General features: G+C 44.0%; 1 protein-coding gene across 1 annotated transcript in view; it reads left to right on the top strand.

Moving 5' to 3' along the window:
- Nucleotides 1-19,679, top strand: part of LOC138580171 (killer cell lectin-like receptor subfamily B member 1B allele A) — a 613,615-nt gene extending 593,936 nt beyond the window's left edge. The window contains exon 6 of the mRNA XM_069650501.1: nucleotides 3,255-19,679. Within this exon, the coding sequence (XP_069506602.1) occupies nucleotides 3,255-3,399 (145 nt within the window). The 3' untranslated portion in view covers nucleotides 3,400-19,679. The remainder of the gene's footprint in view (nucleotides 1-3,254) is intronic.
- The last annotated feature ends 3,043 nt before the right edge of the window (nucleotides 19,680-22,722 follow it).

Genomic DNA, 22,722 nt, shown 5'->3' with positions numbered 1-22,722 from the left:
ATGCAGGAGGAAACCGAATACGAATTAATGGCTCTCAAGTAAATTTCTTGACTAAACAGTTAGAAAACTCATGTGAGTCTCTGACAGTCGATTACGTGCCGCTGTTATCAAATTTGCGATCTTCAAAATTTAGTCATAAAGTATCAAATAATACTTATAAGCTCTATACCACCATGCTTATTACAGATGCCAAGAAACAGATGCACAGAGATATTAGAGCTTTGAAAAGGTCACCTTTCCCGATCTGTGGAGGGAAGTCCCTAAAAGTTGCAATTAGGTTGAGGAGGCAAACATATCGCAACTGGCTTCGATCTCAGAAAATAATAATCGATCAAGACAGAGCGGAAACACTTATGAAACATCTAATTACTTTAAACACCTACGAGACTTGGAAAATACTAAATTCAGGAAACCAGCAACGTCATCCTTTAATAACACATGAAATCGATGCTGCAACGTGGGAAGCCCATTTCTCAAACATGTTTTGGAAACCAACAAAGGAACCAATATCAATTTTACAATGTACTGTTCCAAATTGGGACCTACACATCACGTCAATTGACATAGAAGATGCTATACATAGACTAAAAAATTCTAATGCAATGGGTCCTGATATGATTTCAAATGTGATGTTAAAAAGAAATGCTCCTGAATGGGCAGTCTTCATCGAGACACTCTTCATGCAATTGTCCAACAAAATGGTGATCCCGAAATCTTGGCAAAACGCTATTGTGGTGCCGATACACAAAAAGGGCAGTCGGGCGGATCCAGAAAACTATCGCCCAATTGCCCTTTTGGACACGATTGGTAAAATTTTTGCTTCTTTCCTACGCCTAAAACTGTCAAACTGGGCTACGAGAAATCAAATCACTGACATTCGTCAAACAGGATTCACAAAAGGAGTTGGAGTCGAGGTAAACCTCGTGATATTAAACATCTTAAAACTCGAAACCTTAAGAGCAAAGAAAAAAATCCACTTTGCCTTCATTGATTTACGCGGAGCGTTTGACAATGTGAATCGTGGTTTGTTATGGAAGAAGTTGATTGCCTGGAATTGTCCTCAAGAGCTGACCTCTTCTCATTTTAAACGGATATTGGAATCCGACACACCAATTATTGCGCTACATTCCGACACCTCAATCAGAGTGCGGCTGAACACCCAGGGCGAACTGTCAAAACCCGTATGCACCAACAAAGGTGTAAAACAGGGGTGCCCTTTAGCAGCTGAACGTTTTAAACTGTTTATTTCCGATCTCCCCAAACATTTATCGTCAGCACGTTCCTTCGCTCCGAAAATCAATGACACACAAATTCAGTGCGTCGTGTATGCAGACGATGTTGTTTTGATTGATTCAACTGAGATCGGGTTGCAAAGACTCTTAAACAAGTTACAAGAGTACTTGGATTTGAACGATTTACATCTGAACTCTGGAAAAACCAAAATAATGACCATCGGAGCGGGTGGCTCTAAAAAGCAAAAGCTATTTAAGTGGTACATAAATGGGATTCCCTTAAACACCACAAATTCCATAAAATACCTAGGAATAATGTTTAATTCTTCAATAAATGAACAGCACTGGAAATCGGATCTCTTTAACAAGATGACTCAACTGAGTATTCAAGCAAATAAAATCTACAACTCATTTGGTAAATTCAGCCTAAAACCAATTCTAATGTTCTATCTTCAAAAAGTGGTTCCAGCAATCACTTTTGGTTCGGAGGCCGGGTGGAATCTTGATATGAAGATTTGGCAGAAGCTAGGGGGCTTATTTTGGCGTCGTGTGCTGAAACTTCCAGCTTATATATCAACGATCCAACTAAATTATGAGCTGTCCCTAAACCCCGTGTACACACATGTCATGTGGAAGTCATTAATGATCTTGCGCAAAATGAACTTGACCCCAAGGGCCCCTGCGTACAATCTCTTTGAAGTAAAACCTGATCAAATACAATCTGGACTTCTACAAGAATGGAGACAATTGATGGCTGAACAACTGATTCGAGCAGGCATACTGCAAGAAGATCTGATTTTACGTCCCCAATGGGCTAAAAAGAAATTTGAGCAATGGAGTTGGATCGAGAATTACGATCAACGTGCCTTAATGCCAACCACGCTGAAATCTGATCTAGTAGTTCATAAATTAAATGTTCCTAGTCGATACTTGACTAAATGTCCATCAAGACACCATCGTACTCAGTTCCTGCGACTTCGTTTGAACGCTCTTCCGACCAAAGCAATGCAAGCTTGTCGTCACATGAGAGAAACGACCGACAACCTCTGTCGATTCTGCAAGCTTGAGATTGAAACCACAGAACATCTACTGTCGGGGTGTACGGCGCTCGTTGAACGGAGGATGCAACATCTAAGTGGTTTTATCCCCGAGACATCAAATAATCATCATTGGTGGCAATACGCAGCATCTGGACATAACGTCAAATTGACATATGGAGTAGTGAACTTTCTAGACTCTTTGAAATTACATGAAAACTAAAGGATCACCTTAAGTTTAGTCTTAACGACTAGGAAAAGTGACTGGTGAAGTGTCTTTCCTACTCCAAAAAAAAAAAAAAAAAATGGTTGGATAAACTTATTTATATAGTGGATTGTTTATAGATCAAATGTAATAAAAGCACGGAGACCTGTCTGTTTACACGCAGGTCTATCGAGCTGAAATTAAATAAAAAAAATGAAAAAAAAAATCTATTGTTATGTGCACTATGAGTGTTTTCTTCTGTGGTTTGTAAGGTATGGGCACTGCATTATGGGGGTTATGAACAGCTATTGACATTTTTCATTGTTGTAATATTGATTACACGTGGTTTGTAGCCACAGTTTAACTACTGGCATTATATAATAGATCCACTATCACTTGAAAATAATTGTCTGAAGAGCGCAAGGCTTCACGGCTACTTTGATTACAGAAAACCTACACAAGGTTTTTCTATTGTAGTCTCGTATCGCTTCTTTTCTTGCCCAAGCTGCCATCCACAATGTTAGTTAATATGGCAGCTAGAGGCCTAGGATCTAAGCCTGTGTATTCATTCTCAATGTGGACATACTAGAGCCAGCATAGGAGAGCATGGTACTGTATGTATCCTGTGCACATGCAGGAGGCAGGTCTCGGCTTGACCATATTCTGCTCTAAACATTTCTCGAAGTTAAGTGTTTAGCAAACTTATTCTGCAGTAAACATTGGTTGCTGTGATGTTGTTTGTATGCCTATCACTTCAGGTATATATTTATTTTCATGCAGGTTCAATGTTTCAGGCTGTTCTGATGGAGACAAGTGTGCGAAGTTGAAAAATGGTACATTTGCATCAGACAACTGTCTCAATAAACGACCCTGGATCTGCCAGAAGGATGCTGAGAGCCACATCGACTTAGTAGACCAAGCCTGAAGAACAATGAAGCCGATAATATATGAAAAGAGTGTCTTTTGTGAATTCTGAAAAGCAATGATATCATTCACAGTCTCTTGCCAGCATATAACAGGTTACAAGCAATGGTGATAAGTCAGAGGAATATATTATTTGTTGAACCACCTCCAAGACATTCCGATGTGAATGTACTGAAATCTATCGAAAATACGATGTTACCTCAGACCTTACATTTCTCTCTCCTAAATGTGGATGTAACTGTTTATTTGTTCAACTTCCTATGGCACAGCCAGTTGTTTTCAAGTCATTGTGCGTCTCTGTGTTGCCCACTAGTGTACGTGGAATTTCACTACAAAGATGGGAGTGCAAGAGAGATGCATTCATTTAATTGCTGTCTTTTCTTTTGCGAGCTCCCGTGACTATCATAAAAGACAGAAGCATCCTGCCAAAATCTGAACATATGCAGCAGATCCGAAAAAGATCTCTGGTGGTGGTATACATATGGCCCTGATCCCTTGTGATAAACCCTCTTAATAAGCCTCGCTTCCCACGGCTCCCCAGACTGTTCTCTAGGTCTATAGTGTCCACTTTAGTTGTACAGCACACTATTGATTAGTAGCTAGGTTTGCATTATTTAAACCCTATGAATACACGTACAAGTAAATGTTTTAATTTCTACAGCACAATGGTAATATACATATAAAATAAGGTCTGAATTTACACATTCCATAGCTAGTAATTTGGATAATCCATTGTCCACTTTTCTTACTCAACTACTTACCTCACACTTTTCTTTCATACACATATGCGGAACATAGCCCTCAAGTCTGCTGGTGTGTTCTACAGCTGGAGCCTGGACCCTTGGGTTCAGTGATGTCACGCTTTCAGCTTGACATGGTGCAGGGACGTGTTGTCTGCCTTCATTGCGGTGTCCTTGGTTGCGAAGGTCCTCAGGAAGATACGAATGAAGCTGCAGATGTGATTCTGGTGGTACGCAGTGGTGATGGAGGACTTGTTTTCCCCTCCTGCTGCAGCTAGCAGTGACTCGGATGCTGATTCTCCCTTTCATCCCATCCCCCTCAGGTTCCCAGATTTGTCAGTGCTGCAGTTATCCCGGTTCACACTATCAGCCTAGCAATTGAAGTGCAGGTGCTCAGGAAACTAGGCCTGTCAAACAAAGCCCCATTTGCTATGCAAAAGGCTAGATGGCCACCACTACCACCTCACCCCATGCCACCCATATCACCCCACCAGCACATGTTCTCCACATCACCCACCTTGCACCATCACCCTAGTACCTTTATACCACCTACTCACTCCTACCTCCTCTCACTAATCACACACCCCCCAACAACACACCACCACCCACCTTCACCTGAGCCCTCTGATCCTTCCCTCTCCACCCCAACCTTACTCTACCCACCTCAACTCCAACCTTACTACCCCAAGCTCACATCATCTCCCCCTGCCCGCTCCCCGCTATCTCACTTAACCACCTCACCCCATCCACACCCCAACCTCACCTATCCACTGCAACTCCCATTACCTCCCACCATATCAGCTCTCTCCACTTACCCCAACACCTCACTTTGGCCATTCTCACCACCTCACCCTCCTCCCAAAACTTAACCATGATCCATCCATACCACCCACCACTGCAACATCACACCTTGACACTAACCCACAGCTACCTCCTCGCCTCACTGTACACGTGCCCCACCATATCCCAACCGAAAACCACCTCCTCACTGCACCCCTGCCCCATCAACCTCACCCCACAACCTCACTCTGCTGCCCCCTCACCTCAACCACAAAACCTCAAGGGACTACTTTACATACCCCAACCTCATACCACCAATGTACTACCTCACCCTACTTCATACAGTCACCTCACCCATCCACTTCCAACCACAAAACCTCTCCAAAATACTATCCAACACTTCAGCTCACCCCACCCACCCACCCACACCACTTTACCCAACCTAGAAGCACCACCTCACCCTGTACACCCAAACGCCCAACCTCATACTGTCACCATCCCCCCACCCTGCTACTTAATCCCATCCTCCCTCATCCCACCACCTAACCTTAGCCCACTCCCATCACTGTTAATTCACACCACCACAACCCTGTCAAAGTTTCACCTTACCCAACCTCAATCACAAGACATAACTCATCCACCTTCCACTTCATCAATTCACCCCACCACCACCACCTTATCACTCTACATCTTCCCATGACAACTTCACATGGCCTCTTCACACCACCTCACCCCAAACTTTACCCCACCAACTCACACCATCCAACCATCCCTACCACAACCTCACCTACGCCACCCAACCGCACCCACTCTCACCCCACTGCCTGACCTCAGCCTCAAAACATCACCACCACACACACTCCATTATCACCTACCACACTGCCACCTCTTACCCACCCTCAATCCTATTACAACCACCTAATCTCAAATGCACCACCTTGCCACAAACAGCACAAGCCCAACCTCACACCACCACCTCAATTACTCAACACACTCACTATACATGCAACACCATCATGTTACCCCATCATCCCACCCAACCTCATGCCATCACCTCACTCATCCTATCCCACTGCACCCAACCTCAAAAAACAATCTCACACCACCACCTCACTACCCCATTACCTCTCCCTTTCGCCACCCGCCAATGCTCATCCTTCCCTCCCACCTCTGACCTATCATAGCTCATTCCTGCCTACCATAGCTCATCCACCCCCAGCTCACTTCTGCCTTTCATAGCTCAGACTCACCCACCAAATATCACTCCTGCCTGCTGTAGATAACCCATCGACCCAAGCTTATGACTATCTGCCATAGCTCACCCAACCAACCAAGCTCACCATTTCCTGCTATAACTCACCCACCTAGCCAAGCTCACCCGCCTTACTTTTACCTAACCATAGCGCACACCTCCCTGGTCTCAAATGCTCACCACTGTCTTACCTCCAGCCAAGGTTCACCTCTGCTTTACCTCCACCAATCCAATTTGACGCCTGGATTACCTTCCAAGCTCATTACAATTTACCTCCACATGCCCACTCACCCAAACTCGTCCCTGCCTTTACCATGAATCATCCCTCCCACCCAAACTGACACCCACTCAAGCTCACTCCTAGCTTGCCTCCATCTGCTAGCCGCATGAGCTCAGCCTTGCTTAACCACCATAAGCTCACCACGTTCTTACCTCCACATAGCCACCCCCAAAGGTCACTGCTGCCTTACCTCCACTCATCAAACTTAGGTAACCCTTGTCTACACTGAGCCACCCGAGCTCACCCCTGCCTTAACCCTACCCACCCTCCCTAGCACACTCCTGTCTTACTTCAGTGATTACCCCTGCCTTCTCTCCTCTAACCTGCTGAAGGCCATTCCCCTCCTGACTGCCACCCACCCACCGTAGCTTTCTCCTGCCTTTCACTACTCAACCGCTCTCAGTCCTCTTACTGCCACCCAGCCAAGTTCCCCCCCTGCCCTATCTCCACCAACCCGAGATCACCTGTGCCTTAACTCAAAGCTCACACATGTCCTACCTGCACCCACCGTAGTTCACCCCTGCATTTCCTACAGCCACCCGAACTCCACCCTGTCTTGCCTCCAAGGTCACTCTTTCTCTGCTACACCCACCCACACTAACTGGACCATGCCTAACCTACACTCAACCGCCCTAGCTTATGCCTTCATGGATACTACACTCCGTAGCTCACTGTTTCCTGCCAGAACCCATCAGTCCTGCTCAGCACAGCCAGCCACTACCCCAACCTTCCCCCATTCGCAGACCCCAGCCTCCAAACGTATCTGCAAGTTAGTGTTTGCTGACATATAACAACAATAAAAGTGATAGTTAAGACACCGTCACTCTGCAGTGAAAATTAGTCTTTTCACTGTGTATATGCCAACAATTTTGGAATAGCACGTAGGGCACAAGTATTCCATTCATTCTTGCCTATAAATGTAAAATGCAAAATGTAACTGCAAATGCTAAAACTATTGGTTTGGGCAATGCTTGTTTGTTGTAAGTGGTACTTTTTGAGGGTATAACCCAGAGTTGTCAAATCATATGCACATATTTTGAGGGCAGGGTGGAGTGCTCAGAGTTCTTTCCACTTAGAGCACACATCAGTCCTAAAAGTAAAGAGAAATCATGTAAATTAATGTAATCCCTTAATGGCATAGCCACTTAGCACTCACCTCTCCAGATGTCAACCAGTCCCTGAAAGAGTGTGAACCATACTTATTTGCCGGAATCCCAGCCCATTCAATGCACTTCTGGAACACCGCCAAAACTGACTGATGTGGGAACCACCTCAGGATGTGCAAATACCCTTCCAAACTGAAAAAAACATTTATGCTGTGCAACACCTTCACTGGGTATACAGCGACCTCACTGCAGCTGAACAACTCTACCCACACCCTTTTACCCCTCTGGTCTGTTTTTGACATGGCCCCATAAAGATTCGGAGCACTTTTGACTCCCTTCCTCATTCCTCCAGATCAATCCCTGAAATTTCTAACTAACCGCACATCTGACATCCTGACCACCCTAAAGAAATAGTCACATAAAACACAATGCAAGAAACAAAACGTCTTCCTGTAAAATACAAATCCCCAGAAAAGAGCCAAAGATAGACTGCAATAATGGGCCTTTAACCACTCTCCATACCCCAGCTGCCCCAGTTCAATGGCAAGCCCACCCCTCCAAAATCCTTTTCCCGCTAATGGTTCATAAGCCCAATACCATTTCTCTAAGAAGGTTACCCCCACGCTCTTCCCAGCGATGGTAATGGGGAACAGACCTTTACTTATCATCTGCATAATGAATCCTACTGCATCCTTCCTGCGATGAGCCATCTCACCCGGGCACCTGCTCCCACGGCTTACCCCACTGCTCAGAAATGTAGCCCAAGCTTCTTTTTATGCTCGACTAGAGCAAGGAGCCAATGAATGCTTGATCAGGTGCAGCCGTCTTAATGCCCTACATTTCACATCTACTGTAGCATCATCTGCAGGTGCATGCCTGCCCTCGGAGCTAGCCCACAGAATGTCTGCCATTGGGTATGAGACTGTCACAGCTTCTCCGTTCTGGTGCCTGTGGAGGAGAGGAACTGGCCGCCATTAGTGTGCCGTCACGCTTTTCCTGGAACGTTTTGCACGCTCTAGTTAATTTCCAACATGTTCACCGCCAGCAGGATATGTAAAATTCAGACCAAGAGCGGAGCGTTGAAACCCGTATTCCTCCTTTATTCTCGAGTAAGACGCTTGTTTTCTGCTTTCCATCCTCCTAGCTCCCTGATTGGTCTTCCTCCTCTTGCCTCATTTCTTCTAGCGCTTTCACTACCCTTCGATTTCATTCCTCTCACCTGCCTTTACCTTGTTTCATTACCTGCCTGCTACTTTGTCCTTTGGCTGTTCCTGGGTTATATATGTGCCTTACCTGCTTGCTGATGTTCCCCCTTCGCTTGTGACGTTCTTGGGTTTTGGATTTCTGATCATCGTGCAGCCTCATCTCTACTGTACCTGTTTTTTTGTGAGCCTTTGGGTCCCCCCACTGTTGGGTGTTCCGGCGAGTGAGTCCCTTGCCTAGGCTGAATTCAACAGACATGCATAGTGGCTAATTCTCGTGGCAGACCATACCTCTACCAAGAACGAAAGACCTCCAGAAAAAAGAAGGACAAGGTGAAGAGACCAATGGAACAATCGCCCCACACCTCCTCGGAAGGTTCAGCTGAGTAAACAAATGGGGTCATTCACAGTTTGCAACGCCAAAAAACAATGGCTACTGCAGAGCAGGTACAAGAAATACTGGCTTAACTAGAAGTTCAGAACCTTAAGAGGAAAGCACTGTCTTAAGGCAATTTGTCACAGCAAGAGAAGAGCACCCTACAGATATTCCAACCATGGGTTTGGCTTCGGGGACGTTTGATGGATCACCGAAGAAACTCAAGGAGTTTATAGACGCTTGCGTAGTGCACTTTACATTCCGCACTGGCACTTATGCCTCTGACCACTTTAAGATTGGATTCATGATATTAAACATGGTCCATAATGCCCTTGCATGTGCCACTCCACTGGTAACGTCTGCCAATCCGGTGGTACAAGATTACGGGGCCTTTCTAGCCTTACTGAGACGTACATTCGAACGACCTGAAGTAGTGTTTTCTGCATGCAAATCCCTCTTGGACATACAACAAGGGACAGCAGATGTAATGTCTTATGTGACCTTGTTCCAGCATACTGCCTTTGAAGCCAGTTGGCCGAAGAAGCTCAATACACCATCTTCAGACATAGCTTGAATGAGGAGATCAAGGACGAATTAGCCCACACAACCGTCCTGATATCCTGGCGTCCTTGATATCTATGGTTCTACAAATAGAATATCGCCTAACGGCGAGAAGAGCAGAGAGAAGAAGTAACAGGGGTCCCCAATTGACGTCCCCAGGAGCTTCACTCCCTATTCCATCGAAAAAAGAACCCATGCAAGTTGGGGCTGTTAAAGGTCCACTATCTCCTACAGAAAGGAAGAGGAGAAAGGATAAGGGATTATGCATGTATTGTGGGTCCGCAGATCATCTCCTCCGCAGCTGCCCAAAAGTGCCACCCCGGCTTTTGGGAAATGACAAACCCTGGTCCTAGGAGGAGCCAGGTAGTCGGAAAGTCTGGGGTCAGAAAGTCAGCCCCTCAAACTCTCTTACTACTTGTACCACACAGACAGATTCCAGGCTTATGGTAGTAGGTGTCCAGTTGACCATCAATTATAGGATCATAGACACACTAGCCCTCATAGACAGTGGGGCAGCAGGGAATTTCTGGGCTAAGAAAGAAGGGATTCTGTTACTGGCAAAGAAGGAAACCCAGACTGTGGAAGGAGTAGACAGAACACCCTTAAGTTCAGGACCCATCACACATACAACAGAATTAATAGGAATGAGGATTTTCAACCATTATGAAACTTTGCATTTTGATGTCATCCATGCCGCACACTTTGCAGTGATTCTGGGCATATCCTGGTTAAGAGAACATAATACAAATATCAACTGTACCAAGAACATCTTATTGTTTGAGTCCGATTATTGTTCGAACCAATGCCTGGAGGAGATCCAGGAAAATGCCCTCAGTCATCGGAGTGAACTGCAGACCTCACAAACTCTGTGAATGTACCAACATATTCCAAAACAAGGTGCCTATAGAACTTCCACTGCATCGCCCAGAAGACTGTTACATAGACCTGGTTCCCGAGGCGCTAGTACCTTTTGGCTGCAGGTATCCATTGTCTGTTACTGAAACGACAGCCCTTTGGGAATATCTGGAATCCAATCTTCAGAACGGCCTTATCCGGCCCTCTCGCTCACCAGCAGTGGCGTCTCTTTTCTTCATATCTAAGAAAGACACCCATGAACTGAAACCATGCATAGAGTTTTGGGGTCTCAACAAGGTTATGGTTAGGGATAGATAACCGATGCCTCTAATAAAGGATATTTTGGAAGCCATGCAAGGATGAGTAATATTTTCCAAGTTGCATTTGCAAGGGGCCTACCATCTTCTACGCATCAAGTCTGGAGACGAGTGGAAGACAGCCTTTTGAATGCTATTTGGGCACTTTGAGTATCTCTGTCTCTGTGTTTCAACGTTTCATGGATTTCATGGACGTTTCATGGATGTCTTGACATGTTGTTTCACTCTGTGATCATCTACCTTGATATCATCTTGGTTTTTTCCACTTCGCGTCAGCAGCTTCAGAAACAGCTCTCTGAGGTCCTACACGGGCTGCGTGATCATCATCTTCTGGTAAAACCAGAGAAAAGCCTGTTTGGAGTGCTGTCTGTACCCTACCTGGGCTTCATACTTTCTGATCAGGGTATCGAGATGTACCAAAGGAAGGTTTCAGCTATCCTTAAATGGCCAGCACCCACATCAGTGAAAGACATACAACGATATCTTTGGCTTGCAAACTTCTACCACAAGTTTATTCAGGGATTTCCAAGCTGGTACTTCCCATCACAGCGCTTCTCAAGAAGAATGTGCCTTTTCGGTTGGATTCTTCAGCAGAAAATACCTCTCAACATCTCAAGAAGTTATTCTGTACTGCTGCTATTTTGCTACAACCTAACCAGAACCTGCCTTTCATCATTGAACCTTGCGCCTCAGCTGGGGCTGTAGGGGCAATACTCAAACAAGAAGTGGAGGGGCAGGAACACCCAATAGCATATCTATCTAAGACCCTGTCTCCCAGCGGTACTCGAAAAGGAACTGTTCGCTATCAAGCTGGTTTGCGAAGAATGGCATCATCTGTTGCAAGGTGCCAAGTACCACTTTGAAGTCCGAACTGATACACCGGAATCTCAAAATCTTACAACAGATGGAATGTGTTAACCCCAGACAGGCAAGATGGGCTCATTATTTCACGCAGTTCGATTTCTCCCTAACCTACATCCCGGAAACTCAAAACATCATTGCAGATGCCTTGTCTCGCTATCAGGACTTGGACTCCACTGTTTGCAGTCCCAGGGAATCCATGTTTCACCGGAACAGATTTGTTTTTCTGGTTTCATCTTTCTTACAAGAAGTCAAAGAAGCCTGATGCACATCGCAGGGAACCCTTCAAAAGGACGAATGGCATGCTTTTCTATCAGGGACGTCTGGTGGTTCCGAAACTATCCTTGCAAAGGCAAGTCCTTATGTGGTGTCATGACAGTAAGTTGGCAGGACACAGAGGATTTACGACTACCCTGGATCTAGTAAGGAGACAATTCTGGTAGCCTAACATTCTCTGAGATGTCAAGACCTTTATATTCTCCTGTCCAGTAGGTGCCCAATGTAAATACAGCACAAGAAGGCCTATTGGGTTTTTGGAGCAAGCACCTGTACCTTACCGGCCGTGGAGTCATCTGTCCTTTGTGGTGGATTTGCCAGCCTCTCATGGAAAAACTGTGATCATGGTCACCATATACTTTCTACAAACTGGCTCATTTTGTGCCTTTACCTGGTATACCCATCGCAGCTGAAATGGCCAGAATCTTTCTTCGGGACATATTCAGATTACATGGGTTACCCGAGAGCATTGCTTCTGATCATGGATCACAGTACACACCAGCTTTCTGGGGTTGCCTCTGCAGACTCTGGGGTATAAAGAGGGCCTTATCCTCAGGATACCACCCCCAAACAAATGGGCAGACTGAGAGACTGAATGCCACTATGGAGCAGTACCTTCGGTGCTTCACCAGTGCTCGCTCAACAGGATGACTGGGTAGACCTGCTTTCTACAGCCGAATGTTCCCATAACACAGTTCTTTCTTCCACCAAATTGAGCCCCTTCTTCTTTACTTATGGCTTTCACCCTCGCTCTTTAACCATCAGTGTGTATCTTCCTACTAAGATACCTTTGGTAGATGACGTAGTATCGAGCATCTCCAGTGCTCACAAATCGGCCCAACAAATTCTGGGAGACAGCAGGAGGAGAACGAAGGTACAGGCAGACAAACATCGTACCGAAACTCCAGAGTGGAAGGTTGGATCGAAGCTATGGTTATCCTCTAAGTATATACCAAGATGGGTTCACCATTCAAAGCTATCTGCACAATTCATCGGTCCTTACAAGATTGTTACCAAGATCAATCCAGTGGCATTTTGACTTAATTTACCAAAGTCTCTGAGCCAGTTACATTATGTGTTTCATGGCTCTCTTCTACGTACATGGGTTCCTGATCCCCACTTCAGAAAGAAGAAGAAATACGGTACCAACATTATCCAGATGCTAATGTAAACAGAGTTTCCCACATCTGCGATTCTCGTCCAATATTCAGTAAGTTGAAAGGGGTACCCAAAGTCTGAAAATTCCTGGGAGCCGAGCTCATATGTCAATGCACCCTGACTCATCATGCAATTCCACCAACTTCATCCTGGTAAACCTGGTACCGCCAGGTATTGGAGTGGTTATACTGTCACAGCTTCTCCATTCTGACGCCTGTGGAGGAGAGGAACTGGTCGCCATTAGTGTGCCATCGCGCTTTTCCTGGAACCTTTCGCATGCTATAGTACATTTCCAACATGGCCACCGTAAGCAGGATATTGTCAGGTGTCTTGACCCATGTTTGAGTCATTATGCTACAAGATTTGGTGCTGTGGGTTTAGAAAATCCAAGATGGCCGAAAAGCCCACATTTGCACCAGAATCCAGGAAAACCGTGAAGTTTTGCGCACACCAAAATGGTCACCTGAACTGCCGCCCACCAGTGCGAGCTTGATGGGCCAGAAGCACCATGAGTGAAACGTGGTGCCAAAGGAAAAACAGCAGTGGCTGTTAGCTTAAAAAGCGCTTTGTAATCACCTTTGTTTCTCTGAATTCAAGCTCAAAATGCCTATTTCAAACATTGCAAGATAGTTAATACAGGAGACCATCTGTTCAAAATCCGTTTTAATTGATGGCTAAAATCATGGGCACAAAATTATTCTACTGCAGAATCCACGTCAATACAATGTTAACAGCGATCATATGCTATCAAGTAAAATCCTTTCTTTTTGAAATGTATTAATTCAAGACAGCTCCCAAAAATGGGTGCAGTACCAGCGTTTGACACTAACCGGTGCTAGCGGTCTAAACTCTGACAGGAGAACTGTATTTCAGGAGTTGCAAAAGGAACCTGAGTTAGCTGGAAACTTCAAAGCCTTGCTGGTTCATGGGAAACCTGCTGTCCCCAGGCCCTCACAAGAAGGCAGTCTGATTCAATTAACAGTTCAAGTGGGAAGTCTTCACTCTTAGCCTTCCCAGCAACAGCACAGGAGATCACATGGTCGTGTTAACCAGATGCAGAGTGGCCCCCTGGTCTGCTGACCTCAGTCAACACAATAGACTCTTTCTGCTGAATAGGATATGCTGATTTTGGGTGTTTACTGTCAACACTGCTCTGGGGGAAGGAGAGACATTTGATCTCTGAGTCAAGCCAAGCTCCTGGGGGCGGACCCAGACTCATATGTGAATTCCATTAAGGGCAAATGAGGATTTATTACATTGCTTATAAAATATTGTATTAAGCTCACAGAAATGTACAATTTGGAGATCCTTAATATGAAAAATGCCCTCACAATGTGAGACCAAACTCTGTACGGTGTTCTGGGACCGAACCCCGCTAATTATTAATACTACAGATACTGTTTATATGCTAGAGACATGATTACTTATATTAATGTGCTCATGGAGAGGGTACAGGTCTGTGTGTATTATGAGGAAAAAACAATATGGCGAAAGTCACTAAAAAGTGCAAAATGTGGTCGTTTCTGAACCCAAGCTCGTAGAAACATGTGCCTTGAACCAAACTGTACCTTAAGCAATCTATGATGTGTACATGTAATTTCAACAACTTGTGTACCTGGGAAATATGTGTTTTGGGTAAAATTCATTTCTAAGTAAAAGCAAAGGGGCGTTTCTTCAAAGGATTGTAAAATGGTAGCATCACTTTGACACACAACTCAGTTCCCCAATCAAGGGAGAGAGGAGGACTTGGCCAATGATAAGTTGTGAGGGGCAGGCTTAGTTATGCCCACGCACACACCCATTTTCAAAAGACATAAAAAGAAACACTGAAAGCCAGGTAGGGACATTCACTTTCCACTTTCTTGCGAAGCGCTTTGCCGGGGGACTCCAGACTTCAAATCCAGAGATCCAGAACTTAACTCCAGATAGACTTTGAATCCAGATTCTAGAACTTGTAGCAGAGGGGCCTGAACCACCAGCTGAATCCTTTTTCAGCAGGCCTCAAAATCTTTGGCAACCTGATTCTCAAGAGCCGGGCGAGCTGTGTGATTCTGGCTAGAACCACTGACCAGACCAGACCGCTTTATCCAGAACCCCAGACTAGACCGATGTGCAGTGCCGAGACCAGAATCAGAGACCCAGACCAGATAGCTGTGACTTCAGAACCAACCGCCCAGAGTCCTGTCCAAACCGGTTGACCAGATCTTGATGGCCTAGTTCAAATTGATAGTGTGAGTATCCAGCCAGAACTGTGCAAACCAATCTCTTAGTCTAAAATAATCTCTTCCCATCCAATTCAACCTATCTAGAATTGCATAGAAATCGTGTGTCCATTCTGTGACATCACAGCTGCAAAACTGTCTTCTGTCAGTCTGAATCCTTAACTATATTTTGAGAATCTACCTCCACTAAATTGTCCGTATCTTTTGAACCGTATGTGCTAGGGACAAGATGTAACTTGCATTTTAAAGCTAAGATCCTAGGTTTTCCAGCGAACCCAGAACCAAATTTCTATTCCTTATAACTGTTCCGTACTCGCGCTCAACGCACTCGGAAAAAGTGCTGCGAATTGCAATTTGACCCAATTTATTCACCTGTCAAAAATGGCTGCTTTTGCTTGAACTGCTGAAATTCGTTTTCAACCTGCTAATCCCTCATGAATCATTGTTAGTGTTGACTTGAACTAATTTAAAGTAGCTGTCACATACCCTGAATCTCCTATAGGGAATTAAAATCATTTTTAGCATATTTTCACTTCATTGCAAATCACAGTCATAATATTTCTGCATGTTTAAAAGCATACCGGTTGCTCCAAGATTACTAGAATTTGAACTGAATCTGTATTGCATGTTGATTGTATTCCTGAAAACTGTGTGCTTCACTTCCATCTCCTTATATTGCATAGGGGGGGGGGAGTGAATTGCCACAAGGGGAAAAGCGATTATATTAGCTCGTGTTGAACCCATATCAGTTTATTCCTGTGCTGCATTCTTTTCCATCATTGCATTTCCTTGAAACCATAAAGCATTCTCAGCTACCTTATCCTCTCTATACTAACTCCTAAGTAATTAAATAAGTGTGTTAGTGTAATATTATCCATTGTTCATCACTGTCATATTCATAAGTGTGCTATCAAATATTAATTTATTCATAAAAGTGTGATATATATATTGTTTAATTTTCAATAAATATTTTAAATTGCAAAACAAACCTACTTCTTGGCTCAGTGAGGTCAAGGGGATTCAAAGAGAGGGGCGTTATATAAGGGTTTATCATCCAGATTAATGAACTTATCATAAAAATATATAAATAAGGGCTCTCCTTGGGCATACCAGACTAGGCATTGACTTAGTTGGAGTGCTTTATTGAAGTCATTAACAATATGTACACTTCGGACCGCAATGGCGGTGCGTTACAACCCATATTCCTCCATTCTCGGGTAAGATGCTTGTTTTTTGCTTTCCATCCTCCTCGTTCCTCCTCTTGCCTCATTTCTTCTAGCGGCTTCACTACCCTTCAATTTCATTCCTCTCACCTGCCTTTACCTTGTTTCATTACCTGTCTGCTACTTTGTCCCGTGACTGCCCCCAGGTGTTATCTGTGCCATACCTGCTTGCGAATGTTCCGCCTTCGCTTCTGAAGTTCTTGGGTTTTGGATTTCTGATCATCTTGCAACCTTATCTCTACTGTACCTGTCTTCTACCATCTGTTTTTTTTTGTGCCTTTGGCTTTTCTCCCCTATTGGGTGTTCCGGGGAGTGAGTCCCTTGACCAGGCTGAATTCAGCAGACAGCCATAGTGGCTACTTCTCGTGGCAGACCATACCTCTACCAAAAAGGAAAGACCCCCAGAAAAAAGAAGGACAAGACGAAGAGAACAACAGAGCAATCTCCCAGACCTCCTCAGAAGGTTCAGTTGAGGAAACAATGGGGGTCATTGACAGACAAATCATCAGCTCTGGGCCATTCCAAATTCGACACATGACTAGCCTGAAAAACAATATCATTGTCTAAACAGCCATACAAAAACATCCTCAAACTGCAGCACCTTCACCACCACAGTAAAATTCACCTTATTTGATCCTTACTGATCCAGTGCCACCACCAATTGAAACATGACAGACATGTGATGTGATACTCATCCTCATTCCAAGCCGCCCCTGTACACCATTTGCCAAATCAGAGCAACCCAAAATCACACAGTCCTGATGCATCCGAAAACCTAAGAAACGGCTATGTCTCTGGCAACCACAATGGGACCCCATGAAAATGCCTCAAATAAACCCACCAAAGGTACTCTGTCACTGTGGTAGAGGAATCTAGCCCTTTTCATTCTCCTAGCCATGTGCCTGTAAAAAGTCCTCTTCAGTGCGACCACCTTGCATGCCAAGTTTAATGCCTTTCAACTTCTGCACCTTACTAAACTCTAACTTCCCGTTCAGTTGCCCCGCTTTTAACAAGCACAGTAAGTGTTCCACCTTCCCCAAATAGAAAACCGACTCAGAGTCTAGCCCGCTCCTTAGAAATATCTGCATACTCATGGGTACTGTCTTCTACGGCACCCTCAGGTCCTTCACCAACCCCATAAACTCCTGCAGTTACCTTTTGCACTCCTGCTCATCCTCCTTAAAGTTTCACGGGAAACATGGCTCGGAGCAGCTGCAAGATGCACACTTAACTCTGCAGCTTCGCAAGACAGGCACCATAAATACAAACCTATGTTCCATTGAGCACCACTCCTGGTGACTGGAGCCCAAAATAATCATCCAGGAGCTCACTGATAGTTTTTGTTGTGGTTAAGGCACATCTGACCCGAGGACATCTAAGTGCTCATCTCAATTACAAAGAAAGCAGAGCTAAATACACGATGCTTGAAAAAATTGAAGGAAAACATCAAAATAATATACCTTTTATTATTTTTGTAACTGCGAAAAGATCTTTGATACAGCACATGCTTTCTAGTAATCCCTTCCCGTATCTGGCAGCTATGACCATGCAGGCACAGCCAAGGCCACGGGTGTGTTTAAAGTGAGGAATATGAATTATTTCTATACGTGGAAGGTGCTGTTCTACTTCACGCACCCCAAAGGCGTTACAGAATCTTGTGTCCACATTTGTGGAGTTTATGGATAAGTGTGGGTTGACTGTGAATACCTCTAAAACTAAACTGATGATGTTGGGTGGGAGGAAAGCGAAGACTCAGTGTATCTGGTGAAAAAGGAAAAGGTGGAATGGGTAGAGATATGATATGATCGGTTATTTATAACGCGCGTATCCGGGGATTGAACCTATGTTGCTCCATGTCGTCTTGCTTCCAAGGCGAGCACGTTGCCCCTGAGCTATTCTCCCAAGACACCTCCTAGAGCACTTCGGTTACCTTGGTATGACTTTTTCCAAAACTCTAGGATGGGGGACCTATATCAAGAGCATCCACTCACATGAAGCAGATGATCTTGTTATCTCTTGTTTTGCCAAAAACATTGGGTACTCTCCAGTGAACAATATGCTACGTGTGTATAGAACAAAATCTGTGCAAACCCTGGCAAATGGGGCTGGTGTCTGGGGGTATTTAAAGCGTATTCCACAGGAAGTGTGTGAAAACGATTTTTTAAAGAGGGTTCTTGGGATCCCCAAAGGGGCCCCATCTCCCTCAGTATATTTTGAACTTGGCATTATGCACTTCTGTATAGTCTAACCCCCAGGCTTCCCTAACAAAAACCATACTAGAAAATGCATGTAAGAACGATGTGCAAATAGGATCCCATGGCTTGGGTATGTCAAAAAACTTGCTATCCTGAGACTGGGGACTGATACGAAAACCGAAGGTTATTGAATCCAAACTCAAAAAAGCTACTGAAACGATTCTACAGTAGCCAGAGAGAAGAACAGGGGCTTGCAAAGCCGAGAGTCCAAAGTCATGGAATTCTGAAGTCTAATAGAACTTGTGAACCCTACTTATTATGAGTCAGTTATATGTGTTCATTGATAACGAAATTCAGATTCAGTATGCCGCCACTAAAACATGTAACGAGCAAATGGAATAAACTGATTAACGACTTGTGTGGGTGCATATGCAATGGAAAGGTTGTGGAGAATGTGGCACATTTTATGTTTTTCTGCCCTGTTTATAGGACTATTTGGGCAAATACAATTTTATCGATATTAAAGGGCAGGCTATCGACCCACCCTCTTTTTTCTCATGCTGTGCAAGGAGCCATTAGTATGCCTTGCTCTGGAATGCTATTTAGTTAATGCTATGAGACTCAGGAAAAACTATCTGAATCAGTGAACTGTGATGCTCTTTTATTTTTTTCTTAATTGCACTTTGTATTTCAAATGGTCTAACTGCTATTAGGATGATTTTGCATGGAATTTGTACTACATTGTATTATGTCAGTGATCAATCAGTGATCTTAAGATACCACACTGCATAGGACGATTCTTAGAATTTTAAATGTTTTATTATCTGTACTTTTATGGGGTGTTTTCATTACGAAATAAAGATGAATTCGAATTGGTGTTCAAAAGTTTCATTTCACAACAACAAATAAGAACAAAACATTTCCTTATCTATTAACCACAAGCAGAGTCAACCAAAGCAAAACACATTAAACAGTTCATCATAAACTAAGTCAGTCTAAACATCAAATGTAAGAGAAAGAAAAGTGGTGCATGAAATGGAGAGAAGAAGAAGAAAAGGAAGAAAGGAAAAAGAAAACATTGAAACCAAAGACCGAAAATTACATATGCAGTAAACAATGCAATAGATGGAATGTAATTACAAGATCATTTCATAAAAGTACAGGTAAGTAATCACAAAAGTAATATTCAAAGTTAGGGATGTATCACTTCAGAATTAAAGATATATTCATCCATAGACATCAAGAAAACCGTTCCAAATGTCCCAATATTTTTCAATTTCATCTGTATTTTTGTAAATAGCTTTTTCATACGATGAAACAGTAAGAAGCTCCTCCACCCAATCATCAATATTAAAGGAACTACTTGATTTCCAGGACCTCAAAATGAATTTTTTAGCAACCATACATGCGCGCAGCAACCAAATCTTCTTACCAAAGTCAATTTCATCCAGCAAAGAGTCATCGCCTAAAATCAGTAGCAAAGCATTCATGGGGATCGCAATGCTTAAGACCAAACTTAACCTCTCACAGACCTTTTCCCAGAACTGCTTCGTTTTAGGACAGGACCAAATCAAATGACTGAGAGATCCTCTGTAGCACTTACACTTCCAGCACAGATTGTTATCCAACAGCTGCCTCCTGAACAGTTTCTCTGGCATCCAATAAGCCCTAAACAGCAACTTCGTTTGAGAAGCTCTGAGGCCCCAATCCAAACTCGCAAGACAAGTGTTCTCACAGCACCTCTGCCAACATCTGACGTTCACATCCTCCCCCCAACTCCTCAGCCCAAGTCGCTGGTAACCTCGGATCACCTTTCCGAGTAGCTTTCAAGAAACCATACATGGTAGAAGCAGGGTGTGAAGCACTCAAGCATGCCGTCAGAGCCGCCCAGGCGGAGCTCTGAACAGTCAATTGCGGCACCTCACCACAGGCTGAGATAATAATCTTCAATTTTCTATATTCAGCAAACGAGCATTCTGTCATGTCATACATCTGGCCAAGCTGAGTGTACGTTAACCAACTGTCTCCCTCAAACAAATCCCCAATGTATTTGATGCCAGCCACAAACCACTCCATCCAAAACAGGACCTTACCCTGATACTTCAAGGCTGGATTATTCCATATGGAGTCGTCTGGATGTAAATAGGGATTAGCACTCATATGGTTCGAAAGCTCACACCAGCAGGCTTGTGAGAACGAAGTGAGAACTCTGATCTTTTTTGATTAACTCCTCTGAGTAGTTAGCAGTGCTTTCGGATCCAACTGGGAAACCGCACTGCATTCCCAAGAGAAGAGGTCAGAATGTTCAGACTGTACATCGCCGAAATCAACAATTGTGCACAAGTGCCGAGTGGAAAACGATAAGTGGTAGTCTGAGAAATTAGGCAGGTTCATTCCCCCCAATTTCAACGGGAGTTGAAGTTTCCAAATTGCAAGCCTCGGAGGTTTCCCATTCCAAATAAAGTTCTGCATAATCCTATTGACCTCCTTAAAGATGCTTCCTGGTATCCTAATAGGGAGCATGCTCAAGAAGTAATTTATCCGAGGAGCTAGGTTCATTTTCAAACAGTTGATTTTGCCCCAGGTAGATAACTTCAAAAGACTCCACCTAACCAAATCCGATTTGAGATTTTGAAGGATCCATGCAAAATTAATGGCTGGTAGCTTCACTACGTCTGTTCCAATCCATATGCCAAGCTATTTCAATTTTTCAGCACACCACCTGAACTGAAATTGAGCACATGCATGTCGTTGACATAACCCATTGACTGGTAGGATCTCGGATTTACTCCAATTAATCTTATATCCTGATACTAAAGAGATGGAACGAATGTCTCGCATCAAATAAGAGATACCAGCAACAGGGTCTTGAAGGGCAATCAATAAATTGTCTGCATACAACCAAATCAAGTTATTTCAACCATTTCCAATTATAGGCTGAAGTTGTACATCCGCCCGCAAGCTCACTGCAAGCGGTTCCATAGACAAAATAAACCGGAGAGGCGAAAGCGGACAGCCCTGCCTTGTACCACGATGAAGTTCAAAAGGGTCAGAAACAAGACCATTTGTCAGCACACTTGCAGAAGGGTTGTTATACAGCAGCTTAACCCAACATTGAAAGTCTTGCCCAAAGTTCATTTTCCCCAGGCTGGCAAACAAAAAGTCCCACTCAACACAATCAAATGCCTTTTCAGCATCTAGGGAAATGACGGCACTGGGAATAGGTTGAGTATGTCCCTTCTCAATGGTCAACAGCAGCCGTCTCATGTTATCCGCCACCGCTCTGTCAGGGACAAAACCTACTTGGTTTTCATGTATCAAAGTTGGAATAACTCTGCCCAGTCGAACTGCCAGGATTTTGTCTAATATTTTGCAGTTGCAGTTTATCAGACTGATTGGCTGATAACTTTCGCACCTGGTAGCAGATCTGTCCTTCTTCCTCAACACCGTAATCAATGCATGTATCATTGTAGCAGGAAGTGAACCAGATTCAAAGGCCTCATTAAAAACGTCACACAAAAGCTGTATTGCAGAATCGGGGATGGCTTTATAAAATTAATTAGGCAGTCCATCAGTGCCAGGCGATTTACCTACAGTCAGTCTTGAAATTGCATGCTGAATATCATCCACTTCTACCTTTCCTTCCAGGCTAGCAGCCTCATCCGTTGTCAGACGAGAGAGAACATGCGAGTCAAGGAAGTCCTCAAATTTCCACATTCTCACAAGAAAGTTCGGAGTTATAACGCTTTTCCTTTGAAGCCACAAAATATATCTTAAACACCCTTTTCGAATTGGAATAGTGTACACGTTAGGTCTATGGGGGATGTGTAGCTCTATGCCATTTGAGATGGGATTTGGTGCATAAAGGACAACTCTCATGCGGTGCTTTAGGCATAATGATGAGAAGTTTTAAGATGTTT

This window comes from Ambystoma mexicanum, chromosome 3p (assembly GCF_040938575.1).
Source record: "Ambystoma mexicanum isolate Mex_15411 chromosome 3p, UKY_AmexF1_1, whole genome shotgun sequence".
Classification (NCBI taxonomy): domain Eukaryota; kingdom Metazoa; phylum Chordata; class Amphibia; order Caudata; family Ambystomatidae; genus Ambystoma; species Ambystoma mexicanum.
This window is presented reverse-complemented; position numbering and strand designations above follow the sequence as displayed.